The following is a 22,708-nucleotide window of genomic DNA, read 5'->3' on the forward strand; positions in this document are numbered from 1 at the left end:
TTTCGATTTCGAAAAAGTGGGCGTGGTCATAGTCGGATTTCGTTCATTTTTTATGCCAAGGTAAAGTGAGTTTAGGTAAGTACGTGAACTAAGTTCAGTAAAGATATGTCGATTTTTGCCAAAGTTATCGTGTTAACGGCCATGCGGAAGGACAGACGGACGACTGTGTATAAAAAGTGGGCGTGGCTTCAACCGAATTCGCCCATTTTCACAGAAAACAGTTAACGTCATAAAATCTATGCCCCTACCAAATTTCAAAAGGATTGGTAAATTTTTGTTCGACTTATGGCATTAAAAGTATCCTAGACAAATTAAATGAAAAAGGGCGGAGCCACGCCCATTTTGAAAATTTCTTTTATTTTTGTATTTTGTTGCACAATATCATTACTGGAGTTGAATGTGGACATAATTTACTTTACTGTAAAGATATTAAATTTTTTGTTAAAATTTTACTTAAAAAAAAAAATTTGTTTTAAAGTGGGCGTGGTCCTTCTCCGGTTTTGCAAATTTTTATTAAGCGTACATATAGTAATAGGAGTAACGTTCCTGCCAAATTTCATCATGATATCTTCAACGACTGCCAAATTACAGTGTAGTGTCAAATTGGGTTACTGCATTTAAATCTGGCAACTCCCCCTCTAATAAAAAAAGATGCAGCCATGCATGTATGCACTTGGCATTACTGGGTGAGAGAGTCGAATGACGGAGAATTCTGATTGGCTGAATCCTCCGTTAGTCGACTCTATCACGCCACTGCATCATTCGATTTTACCGCTATGCACTTTTGGCATAGCGGCAGGGCCGCTTTGAAGCTTCAGCTTTTTTCCACAGTTTTCAGTTTGAAATGAGCCGGTGAACGCGTCACTTAAGCGCGCATTAAAGACATAAGTGAAGGTAGAAATAAAATATTGAAAATAGTTTGAACTAAAAAGAAACTACAAGTAAAAGTGGTTTTGTTATAATTGACTAAAGAAAGAAAAGAGTGTGTGTTTAACTTAATAAACGATAACTAAAGAAATTTTAAATAAAACAAACTAAACAGAAAGAAATTAAAAATAGTTTTATTGCGGGTGTGTGTCGGTGCGCTGGGGGCTGCAAGCCCAAAGTTGAGTGGCATCAGCATGCCACTTTACATGGCGACCGTGACGATTCGTTCCTATGTGACGGTGATGATGAAGATTATGAAGTGGAGCGGATGCGTCAGCATCAAAGAGCGCGCTCAGATCGACACAGAGGAAGCGATCATAGTAGTCCAAAGCGTAAACAGCGTGGTTCACGTAATAAAAAGCGTCCACGTTACAGTGAACAAAGTGAAGATGATGTCGCATCACATGACTCTGTAAGCGCACGCAAAAAGCGTCGAGAGGAGGATGTCAGTGTTGGTGATACGAACTTGTTTAAATACAAATATTCATAGTTTAATACACTTAGAAATTATAAGATCACATCAAAATACAATTGCAAACAAAGAGCAATTGAAAAATGGGTAAATTAACAAACCGACGCGTTAAATTAAAATCTACAAAAAATGTAGCTGAAATTGAAATAAACAAAAATACAAAAATATACTAAAGAAAAATACAAAAGAAAAGTACAAAAGTAAAAATTACAAAAAATTATAAAAACTGAAGAAAAAAATATATATATATATGAAAAATCCATAAATCCTAAAAAAAAATTCCGAGTACAAATTAAAATCAAAAAATGTGAGACGAAATTTACGAAACTTTAATTTTCTACAACATATATATATGTAAAACTTAGACCAAAAAAAAAAAAAAAAACAAAAAAAAATCAAGAATCTAAAATTTTACTAAACAATCCAATCAAGACAATTTCAACTTAATATTTAAAAAGGCAACGTAACGGAAAAAAAGCATTTTTCTATAAAACCAAAACTTTGAATTGAAAAAATTTATAATTTTTAACGATATATGTACATATTTTTATGTGCTGGTGCGTACAGCCGCTCAAAAAGTCAGTCTCATAAAATAACGGCACTAAAGCCGTAAAATCACCTGTAAAACATAAAACAGCGGCAGTAAAGCCGAAAAATCATCTTTAAAGCATTAATAAGCGCAATTAAATAACGGCACTTAAGCAAAATCAGGGTATATCACGGTAGCAGCAGAAGAGGAAAAAGGAAGGCGGAACAGCAGGCAGAGCAGCCGCATCATAGCAATTCAGAGGAGCGCAATAAAGTACAGTCATGTACACATGTATGTATGCATAAAGGTTTATTTTAATATATGTATGTATGTATATCGAATTGATTTTGCCATTACAAAAAAAAAAAAAAAAATTTCGCTTTAATAACTTTCTGAATTCTACACTTTACAAAAAGTTACCATTATTTAATTACAATTTCAGATATTATTGAAATCGAAATATAAATTAAACAATTTCATGTAACTTCATTTAGCTAAATAACATTTTAAATAATTTCATATTAAAACTAAAAATTCTAAACTTCTGTTTTTCCAAGTCAAAAAGTTGCAATAGTTTTTCGTATTTTTCGTAATTTCACAGTTAAGATATTCATAAACAGTTCTCCCAACGCTTATAAAATTGTTTTTTTGGAAAAATTAAAATATATGAAACATTATTATATAAAGCTAACGCTATTATATTATTATCACAGCAAATCTGTTTGTAAGCCTCTTTAAATCAAAAAAAAAAAATTATTATTTTTTATAATAAAATCGTCCTCTGATATGCCAGGAAATGAAATTTTTGCCTTCATATACAAAAATTGAATTTAACTTGGAAACAATAAAATATTTTCATTCATTTCGTTCGATTGCTATAGGAATTATAGAAACATTTTGGAAATTTTATTAAAAGCGGTGCGTCTGTGACATAATATACGTTATACTTTTCATACCTTCAATATAAAGCGATGTGGTCGTAAACATCGCCGTATATTCGGAAAAATTTTGGTTAGGCTTGTGAAAACAAGTGCGGTTTTTTTTATATTTTTTTCCAATAGTCCGAAAAAAAATGTACCAGCCTGTTTCGGTTTTCACTAAATAAATTTCGAAAAACCGGAACACGCTTGCCTATTTCCTTTTGCAAAGCCCATTCTGGGGGGCGAGAAACCACAGACCAAGTGTCCTTTTTAGGACAGCCTGTCCATTGGTTAGCTAGCGGGGCTAACCTAGTGGGGGACAGTCGGTAAGTCCGACTAAGTTCGGCACGGAAGGGGGGTAGGCATTTCTCTAGCCTATAATTTAGAGAAAATCCGCAGACCGGATGTTCCTTTGTTTTCAAAAAAAAAACAAATTATATAATTTTCTTAACCAGACTTACCATTTTATAAAATTCATACCAAACGCGACAAATATTAACCGGATTTTCAAATAATATTTACAAAATATTTACCTGATTTACAAAATTTTTTCTCTTAAATAATTTTCAATAAAATTACCCTGTTTCAAACACATGTCCGATTCTGAGGGCAATTCCAGCGATAAATCAAGCCCTAAAGGAAGGTGTTCACTAGCTCGTCAAGAAGATTTTTTAGGATTTAATGACTCAGATATCGCAGAAAATAATAATTCAAATTTTCAGTCAGTAACTAATATTATAAACACTCAGCCTTCAGCAAATTCGTCTAATAATTCAGACAACCTACTAACTAGCACTTCCAATTTTCAGTCAGGAACTGACTTTTCCAATTCTCACTCTACTTCAAATTCTTCTAATTTGCCTTCAACAAATAATTCTTCAGATTTACAATCGAATAACAATATTTCAATCATGGCAACCTCAGAACAGAAAAAGGTGTTCATTACCAGTTGCGCCTCAATTATTAGGGACAACTACAGCGGCGATCCACTGGCATTAGAATCTTTTATCGACAAAATAAAATTAATTGAAGTCTTCTCAGATGAAAACTTAAATAGTACTTTTATTGCATTTTTGAAATCCAAACTTGAGGGAAAAGCACGCGAAGCATTACCAACCGTAATAAATTCAGTCGATGACATAAAGACTGCCTTGAGAAATAGAATAAAACCCGACAACTCGAAAGTTGTTTCTGGTAAAATCGCGTCTTTACATGTCATCAATAATAATTACTCAGACTTTGCTAAGCGCGTTGAAGAACTATCCGACGCATTAGAACGTTCCTTGATTATTGAAGGTATGACACAAGCCAAGGCACATGAAATGGCCGTAGAGCAAACAGTGAATGTGTGCAGGTTGAACACTCGTTCAGAATTGGTCAAATCCATCCTGGCTTCAACTACCTTCAGTGATTCAAAAGACGTAGTTGCAAAAATGATAGTCGAACGTAATAATGAGGTAAAAGAAAGACAAGTACTAGCATTCCGTACTCGTGGTAATTGGCAAAATAGTTTTCGAGGAAATTATAGAGGTAATAATTTCAATAATAGGTACAACAATCCAAACGCAAGATTCAACAATAACAATAGAAATAATTACAACAATAATAATTACGGGTACACTAATTCTAATAGAGGTAATAATGACAGATATAGCACTAATAGAAACAATCAGCCTAGTAGTAGTAACAATAATGCTAATAATAATAGACGTTCAAATTCGCGAAGTAATGCCAATGTACGCGCTTTAAACGTGAACGACCCTCAGGAGCGAACACTGGGGGATCGGGATCACGATTTAGACAATTAAACGAATCTTCTTCAAAAATATTAAAATCCATCTACTGCTTGAACCTTAATTATTCAGATTTTATTGAACTTCAATGTAGCGATTCCTACAAACCATGTACTTTTCTAGTAGATTCACAAGCAGATATTTCTTTAATCAAAATTTCAAGTTTATATCAAAATTGTAACTTTAATACTAACGAAATAACAAACATAACAGGCGTAACGCCTGAAACAATTTCAACTTTAGGAACCTTAAAAACCAACTTAATTGCATATAAATTCTTAATACCGCATACTTTACATGTAGTTAACGACGATTTCAATATACCTTCAGACGGAATACTCGGCAAAGACTTTTTAAAATTTAATAAATGCATTATTAATTACGCAAGCGATAGCATAACTATTAATACCGGATTAGATAACGCAAATATACCAATTTTACACGGCACGAGTACCGATTCTTTAGTTATTCCTCCGAGATGTGAAGTTTATCGGTTATTTAAATTACCAAAATGCGATAATCCTGTTTTTGTAGACTCGCAAGAAATCTGTAATGGTGTTTTTACGGCAAAGTGCATTGTTGACACAAATAATCCAGTTATAAAAATTTTAAATATTACTGACGAAGTAAAACATGTCAACAATTGCAATATCGTAACGGAAGATATCACCAACTACAATGTCTACAAAATCAATGAAACTTCAAAAGATCAAAAACGCTTAGAGGAATTAACGAAAATTTTGAAAAATCAAATGCCGGGTTATGCTCAAAAACAATTACTAGATTTATGCTTAAAATATGCCGATGTATTCGCTTTAAAAACTGATCGTATGACTTTAAATAACTTTTACGAACAAAAGCTACGTTTAACTGATAAAAATCCAGTCTATATAAAAAATTATCGTTTACCATATACACAACGTGAAGAAATTAATAAACAAGTCGAAAATTTAATGCGAAATGATTTAATAGAACCCAGCTTTTCTAATTATAACAGCCCTTTAATTTTGGTGCCGAAAAAGGATCCTACAGGCCAAAAGTCTTACCGTATGTGCGTTGATTTCAGAGCAGTCAACAAAAAGCTTATCGCAGACAAATTTCCGTTGGCACGCGTAGACGACATACTCGACAATCTTGGCAGAGCCAAATATTTTTCGACTTTAGATCTTTTTTCTCGTTTTCACCAAATACCACTTCATGTTAATTCTAGAGACGTTACATCTTTCAGTACAGATCGAGGAGCTTTTCGTTGGAAAGTTTTACCTTTCGGTTTAAATATAGCACCAAACTCTTTTTCACGTATGATGTCATTAGCATTTTCAGGCATTTCGCCAAATCAAGCTTTTATGTACATTGACGATGTTATCGTCATCGGATGTAGCGAGACACATCACCTCAAAAATTTAGAAAAAGTTTTCGAAACTTGTAGAAAATTCAATTTAAAGTTAAATCCCAACAAATGCAATTTCCTTCGTTCTGAAGTAACTTTTTTAGGCCATAAATGCACCTCCAAAGGCCTGCTGCCAGATGACTCAAAAATAGACGCAATTAAAAAATACACTAAGCCTAAAGACAAGGACGCTGTTAGGCGGTTCGTTGCATTTGCAAATTATTATAGGCGTTTTATACCTAACTTTGCGTCACTGGCAGCCCCTTTAAATCGTCTAAATCGGAAAAAAGTTGAATTTGTTTGGGATGATGCTTGCGAAAATGCTTTCGAAAAATTAAGATTATCATTAATGTCTCCGCAATTATTACAATACCCTGATTTTTTAAAAGAATTTATTATCACTGTAGATGCATCTAAGAGTGGTTGTGGCGCTATATTAAGCCAAAAGCATGGAGATAATGACTTACCGATTTGCTTTGCATCAAAATCTTTCAATAAAGCCGAACAGAAAAAGGCAATCATAGAATTAGAACTTTTAGCAATACATTTTGCTATAAAACATTTTCGGCCGTATGTCTACGGTACACATTTCACGGTAAAATCAGACCATAGACCATTAGTTTATCTATTCAATATGAAAGATCCTTCCTCGAAACTCTCTAGAATCAGATTAGATAATAAACGATAATAAAGTACAAGTTTATGATAAATTTTCATACGATTTTTCAAAAAAGATACCGCGAGTAAAATCAACAATACAATATAATAAACATAAGGAGATTTTCAATTTACAAATTTATGCGCATTTAAAACACAAAAAATACAATTTGCTTAATCTCGTGACTGTTAACGAAATAACGAATTTAGATGAGTTACTTTCGAGGCTGGAAAAAGCAGCCGACAATCACAATATTAAACAATTAGAATGGCCAAAAAATGATATATTTTTCAATAATTTTTCAATTACGAATTTTAAAATCCGCGGAAATGAAATTTTAAAATCATTACAAATAATATTGACGGACCCTGTAGAGACCGTAACAGACAATGAACAGAAACAAAAACTTATGACAACTTATCACGAAGATCCACTGTTAGGAGGCCATTGCGGAACAAAAAGGTTATATGCCAAATTAAGAACTAAATATTACTGGAAAAACATGACACGTGATATAGCGAAATTCGTGAAAAATTGCAATAAATGTATTTAAAAGACATGTGAGACCAAAAACAAAAGAAAATCTTGTCCTTACTCCAACACCCTGCAAACCATTTGACATAGTGATTATCGACACAATAGGTCCACTTCCAGAATCAAACTATGGTAACAAGTTCGCTGTTACTATGATTTGTGACTTTTCTAAATACCTGGTAACAGTAGCTGTACCAGATAAATCAGCAAAAACTATCGCATGTGCTATTTTTGAAACCTTTATACTAACATATGGTACAATGAGAGCCATTAGATCCGATTTAGGGACGGAATACAAAAATGAATTATTCTCGGAATTAACAAAACTTTTAAAAATTAATCATGATTTCTCAACAGCTTATCACCACGAAACTGTTGGTACTGTTGAAAGAAACCATAGAGTCTTTAACGAATATTTACGTGCATATCTAGATGAAACGTATTCAGATTGGGATACGTATTTGAAGTATTTTACATTTTTACATAATACTACAAGTAGTTCGGTTTTTGATAATAAATTTACTCCTTTCGAATTAATATTTGGCAGAAAATCTACAATGCCACATGAATTACAAAAGGAACAAATCGATCCGATCTATAATGTAGAAAATTATACAAAAGAACTAAAATATAGAATGCAAAAATCTCATAAAATGGCAAGAAATTTGATTAATAAACATAAAATTAGAAATAAGGAATTATACGATAAAACTGCTAAGCCTTTAGAAATTAAAATTAATGATAGGGTTTTAGTGGAAACAGAACCGAGAAATAAACATAGAAATATATATCAAGGTCCCTACATAATAAAGAATATCGATGGACCAAATGTAAAAATTTTTGATGAAACTAATAAAATTGAAAAAATTGTACACAAAAATCGTATACAAAAAATTAATTAAATTGATAGCCGAAAATAATCTTTAAATATAAACCTACTTTAAGAACACGCCAATGAAGGCTAAACTAAACAAACTATTAATGTTAATTCTTAATACGGCCTAATGTACAAAATTCATATGTTAGATTGAAATACTTAATAAATATATATTTACTCAATTTAATAATAAGCATATAAATAGTAACGGTTCACTTCAAACTAAAAACATTATTTTTTACATATTTCATTTTCTTATAAATTTATATCTTAACCCTAGTAAAGCCTAAAGAAGAATGTGGCAAGACTGATCACCTTGCCAAATTCTTCTTTTCTAAAGGGGGATGATGTAGTGTCAAATTGGGTTACTGCATTTAAATCTGGCAACTCCCCCTCTAATAAAAAAAGATGCAGCCATGCACGTATGCACTTGGCATTACTGGGTGAGAGAGTCGAATGACGGAGAATTCTGATTGGCTGAATCCTCCGTTAGTCGACTCTATCACGCCACTGCATCATTCGATTTTACCGCTATGCACTTTTGGCATAGCGGCAGGGCCGCTTTGAAGCTTCAGCTTTTTTCCACAGTTTTCAGTTTGAAATGAGCCGGTGAACGCGTCACTTAAGCGCGCATTAAAGACATAAGTGAAGGTAGAAATAAAATATTGAAAATAGTTTGAACTAAAAAGAAACTACAAGTAAAAGTGGTTTTGTTATAATTGACTAAAGAAAGAAAAGAGTGTGTGTTTAACTTAATAAACGATAACTAAAGAAATTTTAAATAAAACAAACTAAACAGAAAGAAATTAAAAATAGTTTTATTGCGGGTGTGTGTCGGTGCGCTGGGGGCTGCAAGCCCAAAGTTGAGTGGCATCAGCATGCCACTTTACAACAGCTTGCAAAAGTTTTAAATTACAATGGTTTTTGTAATTGATATTAGAGAAACATTGTAAAGTTTACAAACGGCGATGGTCACTAGGACATGTTTCTGAATTTCCCTTCTTCATCAGCTAGCTTTTCGGGAGCTGAGCGTTGAACTCGAATCTCCAAGATTCATATCAGTGCAAGCCTTTAGCTGCTAAGCCATATGAATGTCCCGTTGTTCGCTGTACAATTGGTCTCTAAGAGTTGCCTTTTTGTTTATATTCCTTTTGATCACCATGTAGGCACATACACTCTGTATGTAGTTTATTCCTAATGGTGTATGATTTTTAGGCGCGCTTTTGAAAGCTTAGTAACATTTGTTCGGATTTTTACAGTATTTGTTTTTAATACTTCCGCTGTTACTATTATATCAATATGATCATATGTATTTAATTTGCGAGCTTTGCTTTGTTTTAAATTACCTTCTTTTAAAAGTTGGCGGTGCCAGGCCCATTGTCCAAAATTTTACTAATTTTCTATTCTGCGTCATAAGTTCAACTCACCTACCAAGTTTCATCGCCTTATCTGTCTTTGGTAGTGAATTATTGCACTTTTTCGGTTTTTCGAAATTTTCGATATCGAAAAAGTGGGCGTGGTTATAGTCCGATATCGTTCATTTTAAATAGCGATCTGAGATGAGTGCTCAGGAACCTACACACCAAATTTCATCAAGATACCTCAAAATTTACTCAAGTTATCCTGTTAATGGACGGACGGACGGACGGACATGGCTCAATCAAATTTTTTTTCGATCCTGATGATTTTGATATATGGAAGTTTATATCTATCTCGATTCCTTTATACCTGTACAACCAACCGTTATCCAATCAAACTTAATATACTCTGTGAGCTCTGCTCAACTGAGTATAAAAATGAATGAACTGTCCGATAAATGCTCAGAGCTGAGTATATATAGTTTGGCTCCAACTGAAGTTAGAGTTGCCCACTTGTTTTCATTATTATACACTCATCTCTTTCACAAAACCTGGTCCAGGGCGACATCTCGCAGGCAATTCAGTATTTCGTTTGTTTCAAGAGGTAAGGGGAACCCTACGCCTGTAAATTGCTTCGCACTGCTGTCCGCTGATGGATCACAAAACTGGCATATATCACTAGGCGGCCGCCGGGGTGTGCTAGTAACGTACTCCGCCATCCACACCGAAGATCCTGGGTTCACGCCCTGGGTAAAGCAACATCAAAATTTTAGAAAAAAGTTTTTTCAATTAGACGAAAATTTTTCTAAGCGGGGTCACCCCTCGGCAGTGTTTGGCAAGCACTCCGAGCGTATTTCTGCCATGAAAACCTCTCAGTGAAAACTCATCTGCCTTGCAGATGCCGTTCGGAGTCGGCATAAAACAAGTAGGTCCCGTCCCGCCAATTTGTAGGAAAAATCAAGAGAAGCACGACGCAAATTGGGAAAGAAGCTCGGCCTCAAATCTCTTCGGAGGTTATCGCGCCTTAAATTTATTTATTTTTTAATGTTCGCTCCAGCGGGTTAGGGGGCTTAGAATATACCCACGGTAGGCATGCTTGTCGTAAGAGGCGACTAAAATACCAAATTGATTCAAGGTGTCGTGTACCGCAATCCTCTCAAGGGATTTCCAGCGCAATATATAGCTTCTCCAACCCAATTGTCAACCTCACCTACCGGTGGCGAATCCTGTTTCATTAACAGCCGCGGCTCTGGCGACCCCGAACTCCTGAAGGATCTAGGGGATGGGAGGGCGGGATAGCCTAGAAGTTTGCATACCAAATCGTTCCCGAGATGGTCGGCCTAATACCCTTATGATGCTTGTTACCGGAACGTACCGGATCTACATCCGGCAAAGGACCATCAAGTTAGGTTGGGGTGGCTGCCCGAGGGCACACTTAGGCCAGTGGTACTAGGCCCGTTGTGATACCACGAAAAACACCGTTACCTTTCCTCTTCGAACCATTTTGAGGACCTGATGAAAGCTACCAGGTCCTTGACGTCATGCTCCACAACCTGACTCAGATTATCAAGAAATGGAGCTCCCAGAAAATCCCTTCTTAGGTTGTACACGTGACGGGATCTTTTAGGATCCCATTTAGGCTAGATTTCTTTCGATGTTCGACACCCCGGTGTTTGTAGCCATCTTTCGTCGGCTTGACGGTAGATGTGCTCTTTTAGCATTAGCTTGCATGTGGACAGGGGCATACCTAAGCGTTCTTGTCCAGGAAGAACCTGCTTGGTTGTACCCTGCCTAGCGAGTTCATCTGCAATGCAGTTTCCCTCGATATCCCTATGTCCAGGGACCCATGTGAGGTGTACACGGTTCTGTTGAGCCATCTCTTGAAGAGATCGGCGACAGTTTAGTGCTAGTTCAGAATTGAACGAGTGGGAGCCCAGAGATTTTATGGCAGCTTGTCTGTCGCTGAAGATAAAAATTTCTTTGCCGACATTGTATGTCCCTATCCTAGCTGCGGCTTCCATTATGGCTGCAACTTCTGCCTGGAATACACTGCAGTGGTCGGGTAGTCTGAATGAGAGCTGGAGGTCAAGGTCCCTTGAGTATACTCCACCTCCAACTCTACCGTTTAGCTTTGAGGCGTCCGTGTATATGGAAATGCCATTGCTCATAGCAAGGCACTTATCCGACTCCGTCCTTGCTGGGTATGTTTATCTTAAAGTTGGTTTCCGCAACTGTTGTGGTCGCACAGCGATCCGTGCTAGGAGGGAGAAAACTGTATTTGTGTAGTATACTTGAGTGTCCTGTGGTCTTGTTGTTCCAACACGACAACTCCCTTAGACGCAGGGCTGACGTTGCCGCTGCTCGATGACCAGCCAGATCCAATGGAAGGATGTCAAGAATGACCTGAAGAGCTTCGCTAGGCGTTGTTCTTAGAGTCCCGCTTATGTTTATGCTGGATCTGTGGACTTTACTCAACAAGTTTAGGTTTGACGCCTTGCTCAAGGCTGGCCACCATACGACTACCCCATACAGCAGTATGGGTCTGATAATCGCGGTATAAATCCATCTGCATATGTTGGGGGTGAGTCCCCATTTTTTGCCAATGGCTCTTTTACACGTATATAATACAATGTACGCTTTCTTTTGTCGCTGAATAACGTTGTCCTTCCAGTTCAGCTTTTTGTCTAAAACTACGCCTAGAAATTTGGCTTTATCTGCCAGGCTTAGGCACGCCCCATTAAGTTCTGGTAGGTTCAACGATGGTATTTTGTATCGTTTAGTATATAAGACAAGCTCTACTTTATCGGAGTTGACGCTGAGTCCACATCGGGAAGCCCACAGGGAAACCTCTCGCAATGCTACCTGCATCAAGTCGCATAAAGTTTGAGGGAACTTGCCTCTGTAGACAATCGCTAGGTCATCACCATATGCCACGACCTTCCCGCTCCCCCAACTAGTACCTCTTAATAGCGAGTTTACCGTTAGGTTCCATAGTAAAGGGGAAAGGACACCACCCTGGGGCGTGCCCCTTGCGACAAATCGTGTTATATCAACCTTCCTCAGTGATGAAAGCACTTTCCTTCCCCTGAGCAGTTGATCAATCAGTCCCACTAGGGGTCTATTTACGTCCAGATCAGTTAAAGCATTGTTAACGGCGTTTGGACTTATATTGTTGAATGCTCCTTCAATGTCTAGGAAGGCCACAAGACAATAATCCTTTTCAAACAAGGATGTTTCTATAGTAGAGACTACGCTGTGTAGCGCAGTCTCCGCAGATTTACCTTTGGTGTAGCACGAAATGAGATTCCTATCAATGCTTGTAGTGAGAAAATCGCTAACTATTCTCTCTAGGGTCTTGAGTACGAAGGATGAAAGACTGATAGGTCTGTAGTCCTTCGGCTCGTAGTGAGAGGCTTTGCCTGCCTTAGGAATGAATATGACCGTGGCGCTCCTCCATGCACACGGAATATAGTTCATAGCCAAACAAGCGGTATATATGTGCCGCAGCCAGTTGGCTGATAACTCCAAAGAGTAGATAAGTTGAGCGGGTACAATCCCGTCTGGTCCAGCAGCTTTAAAAGGTTTAAAACTTTTGACTGCCCACCTCACCCTCTCCTCAGTGATGGGTATATTGACAGCTTGGTTTGCTGCAGGAACTTTCGGTGCGTTGGTCATATTTCCCGGGAAATGTGTGTCCAGGAGCAGCTCTAGAGTTTCCCCTTCTGTGCTGGTCCAGGTACCATTCGGTCTCCGCAAAAAGCTAATAGCTGTTTGCGTCTTAGAAAGCACGCAACGTAGCCTGGATGTGTCAACGACACTTTCGACTCCAGTGCAGAAATTTCTCCATGAAGTTCTCTTCGCTTGTCTCAGGACTTTTTTGTATGTCCTTAGTTTGTCCTTGTATTCTAGCCATTGTGACCCGTTATCAAAGAATTTGGCTTTGTTAAACTGTTCTCTACAGGATTTACGAAGTAGGTCCAGATCATGGGACCACCAGTGAGGTTTACGCTTACCGCGTGGTTTTGGCAATGGACAGGCCTATTCTAAGGCATTAGAGAATGCCGATGTGAAGGTTTCTACCAGACCCTCTAGCTCCATCGTTGATGAGGGGTTTGTGGGGGCAGTTCTGGTAGTTCTCTTGCTAACAGCTCATTATGTAGTTCCCAGTTTGTATTACGTGGGTTACGTCTCGCAATGGGCTGATCGACGAAGAACTCTAACATTACTTCAATATACCGGTGGTCTGAAAAGGAATGTTCCTCAAGAACACGCCATTTTTTAACCCACCCATAAACGCTTTCGCTACAAATAGTGAGGTCAATAACCTCTCTACGGTTTTTAGTAATACAAGTTGGTTCATTACCTACATTGCAAACTACAAGGTTAGTTGTTAAAAGGTACTCAAAAAGTGACTCACCACGAGTGTTTATGTCGGAACTACCCCACTGCACGTGGTGGGCGTTTGCGTCTGTCCCGATTAGCAGATGGCCTTTGCTTGAGTCGGCCACCAGATCCTTTACCGTCTTTTGCGGAGGAGGTTCCTCTGCGTCGTACGGCATATAAACGGAGGCTAGCGTTAATTGGGTGCCTCCGCTTTCCAAACTGGCTGCTGTAACGTCACCATTGCTATAATTAGGTAAGAGAAAGATATTTAGCTCAGACTTTACTAAAATGCATGTTCTCACTTTACCTTCATCTGCAGCTCGGATGAGCTTAAACCCAATGGCCCCAATCCGCAAATCCTTGAGTTGTTCACCCAGGGTTCTTGGATAAGAACCACTTCGACGTCGCCTTTAGAAAGGCGACTGATGAGAGCAGCCGAGGCTGCCTTACTTTTGTGCAGGTTTATCTGGAGCAACCTCCCCTGCCTCCATCACCGTGATGTTGGGATCCTCTCCGTCGCTATCCAGCAGAGCATCCTTCATCGACAAATTGCCCAGAGCCTCTGCGCAATTTGACGTGGCGGAAACCAGGCTTTCGGCGTCGGAGATTTCCGCTTCCACTTCGGGAGCCTCAATGTCCGTGTCCAAAGAGGCACTCGAAAGGGATGCCTCGCCGAGGCCGTAAAACACTCTTCCTTTGCTCCGTCTAAGGGACTCGAGAGCTTCCTTATTCAGGGCTAACACGACCTGTCTCCTAGGTCCTACAGCGTCCTCGATTTGGATGACACTCCAGTCCTGCGTTGGGAGAGCCGGGTTCATCAGTTGCAGCATCCTGAGAATTCTCTTAGGTTCTGCTGGAACCCATGCCCTGGCCCTTGGCCGAGCCGGAATGTCCTTCCAGTCGACGACCTCGATAATCGCCTCGGGATAGACTTGTCCCAGCTTTGCGGCTGCTGCCTTGTACAGCGCAACAGACCTTTCGTCCTCGCAAGGGAGTACCTTGATTTGGCCCTGGTACCATCCTGCATCAGAACCGCGCGGCGGACTACCCGGAGACTCCATCAGCACGTCGAGAACGGCGTTACCGATTTCATTCCGGACGTACGGCCACTGGTCTTTAGGGATTGCACCACGGTCATTCCCTCGGTCCAGGATTCCTATAAGAATCCAGCCCTTGGCTACCTGGGCAAAGCTGGGTTTGGCCACCGCGGGGTGATTCTGGTGCCTTTTCGGCGGTGGTTTAATATCCTCATCGGACCTTTGACGCTTATATGGGGTTGCGCTTGTTGGCAGAGAACCCCGAAAATGTGGCAGTAGAGCTCGCGCCCTTTCCACCGAATTCCTGGCGTTCTCTGACAGCGTTTCCAGCGGAACGCCCTCATACTTTGACAGGACTTTTGCAGCCCTTCTCTTGTTCCTGTGGAACGATCCCTTGTGGGACTCTTCTTGATAAGGGCTCCGACCCGTAGTTGCCCTCGCGGTCGTACCCCCGGATGATGTCTTCTTTATAGCTCCTTTCTCCTTTGGCTCAGTGTGACCAGATCGTGGGATCCCTGTCACAGCCATGGGGAGAATAGTCGCCGTACCGGCGTCAGACGGGCGCCCAGCATCACAGCAGGCGCGTCAGTGTTCGCCGTTGCCAGCGCAACTACCTTCGCCGCCATACTGGTGCTTGCCCCCGTCCGATCACCTAAGACTGTGTTGACTGAGATTGCCCTCTTGTCGTCCATGGAGAGCCGACCCGTCGTTTCCAACGCGGTCGCTCCCCCGGTTAAAGTAGCTGTTGCGGCCCCGTTTTCCCTTGGCTCGGAGTGGCCAGGTCTAGAGACCCCTGCCACAGCCGTGGGAAAAATGGTTGCCGTTCCGGCGCTTGGTCGGTGTCCGGCAACAGCAGGCGCGACAGGGTTCGCCGTTGCCAGCGCAACTCCCTTCGCCGCCATACTAGTGCCGACCCCCACCAAATCGCTCTTCCCTTTAGCATTGGTAGCATTCGTAGCCCTCCCTTGTTCACTAGGGCGTATGGATGCCAATGCTGTTGTCCTTCTCCCTGTGGAGGAGGACGAAGTATCTTTTTGCTTGTTTGCAGAGCCCCTTACCGCGGTAAGACCATTTCTACTCTCTGAGGCGGCCCGGTGTCAGAGAGGCTCCGTACAAATACAGCTAGAATAACCTCCCGGCTGCAAACCATCCAATGGGCACGGTGCCGCATAACACCCTGGATTGGGAGGGGGCAGATCTTGGTCATCGCTCACCCTAGGACTAGGCCACCGCAGTCATGGAGATCCATGGGAACCTACTGGGTGGCATAGTCCCGTGGTCAGCGACTAAGCCCTCGCATCGCGGCAAGATGTCTGCCCTTCGCGAGGGGACCATCAACATCAATAACACTCCCCAAAGCCTTCGGGGAGCAACGTTATCGCTACAACAACAACATCACATTAATGACAATATTTCTCTAGAATACACCATTGAAGTCAACGAGGAGGAAGCCATAAACCTAGAACAACACTTCGAACAACATAGTATTACAACAACAACAGCATCAAATATTCACAGAAACTCCTTATCAAATTTAATAAATGAGGACTATTACGTACTCGATGTATTGGATGCTGATATACATAATGCAGAAAAACCTTCAAGTCGGGCTAACCAATTCGTGCAAATGGTTAATAATGTATCATTTGAAAATAACATTGAGAATACAGCCATAGTGTACCTATACAAGTGTGTCAGCTAAGCGATAAACGTCAAAACTACAAACAGCCTCGCTCACCTGATGCAAATCTCAGGTCTAGAGTTGCATTTTTGGTACGTAAGAGTACTTCAAGCTGAGTTGCATTTGATAGTTTAATAAAAAATTTTTAGTATTTACAGATGAAATAAAAAAAAAAATAAATGTAAGGCGCGATAACCTCCGAAGAGATCTAAGGCCGAGCTTCTCTTCCAATTTGCGTCGTGCTCCTCTTGATTTTTCCCTACAAATTGGCCGGACGGGACCTACATGTTTTATGCCGACTCCGAACGGCATCTGCAAGGCAGATGAGTTTTCACTGAGAGCTTTTCATGGCAGAAATACAATCGGAGCGCTTGCCAGACACTGCCGAGGGGCGACCCCGCTTAGAAAAATTTTCTTCTAATTGAAAAATCTTATTTCTAAAATTTTTGATGTTGCTTTGCCCGGGAGTTGAACCCAGGGCATACGGTGTGATAGGCGGAGCACGCTACCATCACACCACGGTGGCCGCCATGCATATATTCCCGCGGAAATAAGAATACCAGAAGATTTGTAGCCTGCAACAATGCGGAAACATACGGAAAGCAAAATTTATTTAAATTAGAGCCAAAATATAAAGCGCCACACGTGTAACGTGGAAAAATTTCACTTCTAAGGCTGTTTACACAAATGCATAAGGGCAAAATTATATAAACGCTTTGGTCGCTTCAAAGCAAAGATAACGTACGGCGTTTCATTGTTTTTCGTATGGCGTTGTCAAAGCGTAGGCACACAACCAAAGCATTTAAGCAGTAGTCATTGGCGCCGTTTGTCGTATCGCCGTAGTCGTATCCCTAACGTAACCAGCTGTTTATCGTTACGACGGTAAACCCAAAACCAATTGGTTGGCTACGATACGGTTACGACCTTAGCGGCACCAATAATCGATTGCATTGATTCTCATAAGGTTGGTCGAATCAGCTGTTATAAGGTTACCGATACGGTTACTGATAAAGCACCAATGTCTGCAGCTTTATGTAATTTTTTCGATACTTCGCCCGACAGATGAATTAATGAATGCAACACAACCAAAGCGTCTGTGTAAAACCGCCTTAATTTTTGTGAAAGTCGCCTGCAAATAAAATGGTGCTGTAAGTACAAACAAATTAAACTCCTATATGGCACTACTTTATTTTCTATGTATTTTTCTTGTAATTTGTCTTATATTTTTTGTCGAGGGAGCGAATAAGGTTTCAGTACTTGTGTAAGTGTGTGAACTATATTTAAAAAAACTAACGAAATACAAGAAAAATACAACGTAGTTCATTAAAAACAAACAAGCCAGTTTGTATTTCGATAGGGTTTTTTGACATTAGGCCGTTTTTCTTTATTTTTTCTGACAAATGAAAATTTTGTTTTTAGTTTCAGAATTTTGTGCATAAAAACACAACTAAATTCACTAAATTGTGTGTGCAAATGAGTTTTCAATAAGTGTACATTTTTCAGTTTTTCATAGTTAAGGAGTTGACCTCCAGATTCTTGTGTTACACAAATATAGTGCTCTTGGGTACAGAAATTCAAATTAAAAAGTTTTTCACAATAATTTGAAAAACTCTACGTTTTTTCTGCTTTTTACACTTAAAGGAGTAACCCTCCGTAATAAATTAAACTTTTAATGAAAATCAATAACTCTGAACTGAACACTTTTCGCCATGATATAAAATTAAAATGCTGTGGAACAGGAGGAACACTTTTGTGACTACATAAACTCTGTATCAATCTTTTACGTCTCTGCACGGAACCCTAATTGACCGTTTTCAAACGAAACAACAATGGCAACCCAGATTTTCCCGTTATGCTAACATCATGGTTCAACTATATACAGGTTGGCTCGTCTGTAAAGCAACAAAATATGTCTGTTCAAATTGTCAAAATCTGTGTATTGGTGTTGGTGCGAATGGTATGGAATGGAAACATAAAACTTAGCAGTTTTTTATGTGTAAGTAAAATGTTGCCAATGTATTAGAGTTTGCCATCTCCTTTTGACAATCCCTTCGACCATGCAATGACATAAATAAAATCAGCTGATGAGATGAGCCAACCTGTATATAATTGAACCATGGCTAACATAAGCGAGTGCCTGTCAGAAAGAAGTCAACACACTTGTAATTGTACACTATGGCATCGTACTCATAACGAACCAAGACACTTTTTATCATTTTGAATGATGACAAAGTGTGATCTCTTCTGCATAAACGTCAAAATTCCAAAGTGATTGGATCACCTGATTCGTATTTGACTATCGCTGTCTCATTCTGTATCTCTTTCTATCACACGCTGAAGATAGGCGCCGCCATATTGAACAGCCTGTCAAAACGCTGAAAAGTAGCCATATTGAACAGCCTGTCAGGCAGTTGACAGATAAGAGATCACACTTTGTCATCATTCACAATGCTTTTTATGTAATATATGTGGTGAGTACGTTCTTTGCATGTTTGGTAAACAAAATGTATATATTTTCTTTATAATTTCTCATTTTGTTATTAGGTAAAACGTTTGTCAGTCAATGCATATTGAGCTCTCATACCAAGTATCACCAACGAAAAGTAGCAAACATTGTAAATTTTACCAAGTAGCGCAACTAACAGCTGATCGGTGAAAATTCGCACATTCACACGCACAGTTCTCAACTCAGTTTCAAAAAAAAATTTAGGTAATTTAATTCAAATTTTAAAGTGAGATAATCCTTACAAATTTATGTATACAGAATATATATGGCGTTTTTGTTGTTATTAAAACAATAGTTTTATTTAAATTAAAGCTTTTATCATTTTTTTATACTCAGTTGAGCAGAGCTCACAGAGTATATTAAGTTTGATTGGATCACGGTTGGTTGTACATATATAAAGGAATATAAAGGAATCGAGATAGATATAGACTTCCATATATCAAAATAATCAGGATCCAAAAAAAATTTGATTGAGCCATGTCCGTCCGTCCGTCCGTCCGTCCGTTAACACGATAACTTGAGTAAATTTTGAGGTATCTTGATGAAATTTGGTATGTAGGTTCCTAAGCACTCATCTCAGATCGCTATTTAAAATGAACGATATCGGACTATAACCACGCCCACTTTTTCGATATCGAAAATTTCGAAAAACCGAAAAAATGCGATAATTCATTGCCAAAGGCGGTTAAAGCGATGAAACTTGGTAGATGGGTTGACGTTATAACGCAGAATAGAAAATTAGTAAGATTTTGGACAATGGGCGTGGCACCGCCCACTTTTACAAGAAGGTAATTTAAAAGTTTTGCAAGCTGTAATTTGGCAGTCGTTGAAGATATCATGATGAAATTTTGCAGGAACGTTACTACTATTACTCTATATGTGCTAAATAAAAATTAGAAAAATTGGATGAAGAACACGCCCACTTTTTAAAAAAAAAATTTTTTTAAATTCAAATTTTAACAAAAAATTTAATATCTTTACTGTATATAAGTAAATTAAGTCAAAATTCAACTCCAGTAATGATATGATGCAAAAAAATACAAAAATAAAAGAAAATTTCAAAATGGGCGTGACTCCGCCCATTTTCATTTAGTTTGTCTAGAATACTTTTAATGCCATAAGTCGAACAAAAATTTACCAATCCATCTCAAATTTGGTAGGAGCATAGATTCTATGACGGTAACTGTTCTCTGTGAAAATGGGCAAAATCGGTTGAAGACACGCCCAGTTTTTATACACAGTCCACCGTCTGTCCTTCCGCTCGGCCGTTAACACAATAACTTGAGCAAAAACCGATATATCTTTACTAAACTTAGCCCACGTACTTATCTGAACTCACTTTATCTTGGTATAAAAAATGGCCGAAATCCGACCATAACCACGCCCACTTTATCGATATCGAAAATTACGAAAAATGAAAAAAATGCCATAATTCTATACCAAATACGAAAAAAGGGATGAAACATGGTAACTGGATTGGTTTATTGACGCAAAATATAACTTTGGAAAAAACTTTGTAAAATGGGTGTGACACCTACCATATTAAGTAGAAGAAAATGAAAAAGTTCTACAAGGCGAAATCAACAGCCCTTGGAATCTTGGCAGGAATACTGTTAGTGGTATTGCATATATAAATAAATTAGCAGTACCCGATAGATGATTTTCTGGATCACCTGGTCCACATTTTGGTCGATATCGCGAGAACGCCTTCACATATACATCTAAGGGCCACTCGCTTTTAAAACCCTCATTAATACTTTTAATTTGATACACATATCGTACAAACACATTCTAGAATCACCCCTGGTCCACCTTTATGGCGATATCTCGAAAAGGCGTCCACCTATAGAACTAAGGATTACTCCCTTTTAAAATACTCATTACCACCTTTCATTTGATACCCATATCGTACAAACACATTCTAGAGTCACCCTGGCCCACCCTAATGGCGATATCTCGAAAAGGCGTCCACCTATAGACCTAATGTCCACTCCCTCTTAAAATGCTCAGTAACACCTTTCGTTTGATACCCATATCGTACAAACATTCTAGAGTCACCCTTGGTCCACCTTTATGGCGATATCTCGAAAAGGCGTCCACCTATAGAACTAAGGATTACTCCCTTTTAAAATACTCATTACCACCTTTCATTTGATACCCATATCGTACAAACACATTCTAGAGTCACCCTGGCCCACCCTAATGGCGATATCTCGAAAAGGCGTCCACCTATAGACCTAACGCCCACTCCCTCTTAAAATGCTCAGTAACACCTTTCGTTTGATACCCATATCGTACAAACATTCTAGAGTCACCCCTGGCCCACCCTAATGGCGATATCTCGAAAAGGCGTCCACCTATAGACCTAATGCCCACTCCCTCTTAAAATGCTCAGTAACACCTTTCGTTTGATACCCATGTCGCACAAACATTCTAGAGTCACCCTTGGTCCACCTTTATGGCGATATCTCGAAAAGGCGTCCACCTATAGAACTAAGGATTACTCCCTTTTAAAATACTCATTACCACCTTTCATTTGATACCCATATCGTACAAACACATTCTAGAGTCACCCCTGGCCCATCCTAATGGCGATATCTCGAAAAGGCGTCCACCTATAGACCTAATGCCCACTCCCTCTTAAAATGCTCAGTAACACCTTTCGTTTGATACCCATATCGTACAAACATTCTAGAGTCACCCCTGGCCCACCCTAATGGCGATATCTCGAAAAGGCGTCCACCTATAAACCTAATGCCCACTCCCTCTTAAAATGCTCAGTAACACCTTTCGTTTGATACCCATATCGTACAAACACATTCTAGAGTCACCCCTGGCCCACCCTAATGACGATATCTCGAAAAGGCGTCCATCTATAGACCTCATGCCCACTCCCTCTTAAAATGCTCAGTAACACCTTTCTTTTGATACCCATATCGTACAAACATTCTAGAGTCACCCTTGGTCCACCTTTATGGCGATATCTCGAAAAGGCGTTCACCTATAGAACTAAGGATTACTCCCTTTTAAAATACTCATTACCATCTTTCATTTGATACCCATATCATACAAACACATTCTAGAGTCACCCCTGGCCCACCCTAATGGCGACATTTCGAAATGCGTCCACCTATAGACCTAATGCCCACTCCCTCTTAAAATGCTCAGTAACACCTTTCATTTGATTCCCATATCGTACAACTAGAGACACCCCTGGTCCACCTTTATGGCGATATCTCGAAACGGCGTCCACCTAGGGAACTAAGGATCACTCCTTTTCAAAATACTCATTAACAGCTTTTATTTGATACCCATATCGTACAAACATATTCTAGAGTCACCCCTGGTCCACCTTTATGGCGATTTCTCGAAAAGGCGTTCACCTATAGAACTAAAGCCCATTCCCTTTTAAAATACTCATTATCACCTTTCATTTGATACCCATATCGTACAAACACATTCTAGAGTCAGCCCTGGTCCACCTTTATGGCGATATCCCTAAATGGCGTTCATCCATAGAACTATGGCCTACTCTCTCTTAAAATACTCTTTAATACCTTCCATTTGATACACATGTCATACAACAACATTCCAGGGTTACCCAGGTTCATTTTCCTACATGGTGATTTTCCTTATTTTGTCT

The 22,708-nt window shown here is 39.2% G+C and overlaps 2 protein-coding genes across 3 annotated transcripts in view; one reads left to right on the plus strand and one right to left on the minus strand.

Moving 5' to 3' along the window:
• LOC137251515 (zinc finger protein OZF-like) overlaps positions 1-22,708 on the minus strand; it is a 118,312-nt gene that overhangs the window by 76,865 nt on the left and 18,739 nt on the right. The gene's annotated exons all lie outside the window — the stretch shown is intronic.
• The window catches only part of LOC137248840 (zinc finger protein Xfin-like), a 208,030-nt gene that overhangs the window by 60,839 nt on the left and 124,483 nt on the right, over positions 1-22,708 (plus strand). The window contains exon 5 of the mRNA XM_067779734.1: positions 1,043-1,382. Coding sequence (XP_067635835.1) covers positions 1,043-1,382 — 340 coding nt within the window. The remainder of the gene's footprint in view (positions 1-1,042; positions 1,383-22,708) is intronic.

Source organism: Eurosta solidaginis, chromosome 4 (genome assembly GCF_040869045.1).
Source record: "Eurosta solidaginis isolate ZX-2024a chromosome 4, ASM4086904v1, whole genome shotgun sequence".
NCBI lineage: Eukaryota > Metazoa > Arthropoda > Insecta > Diptera > Tephritidae > Eurosta > Eurosta solidaginis.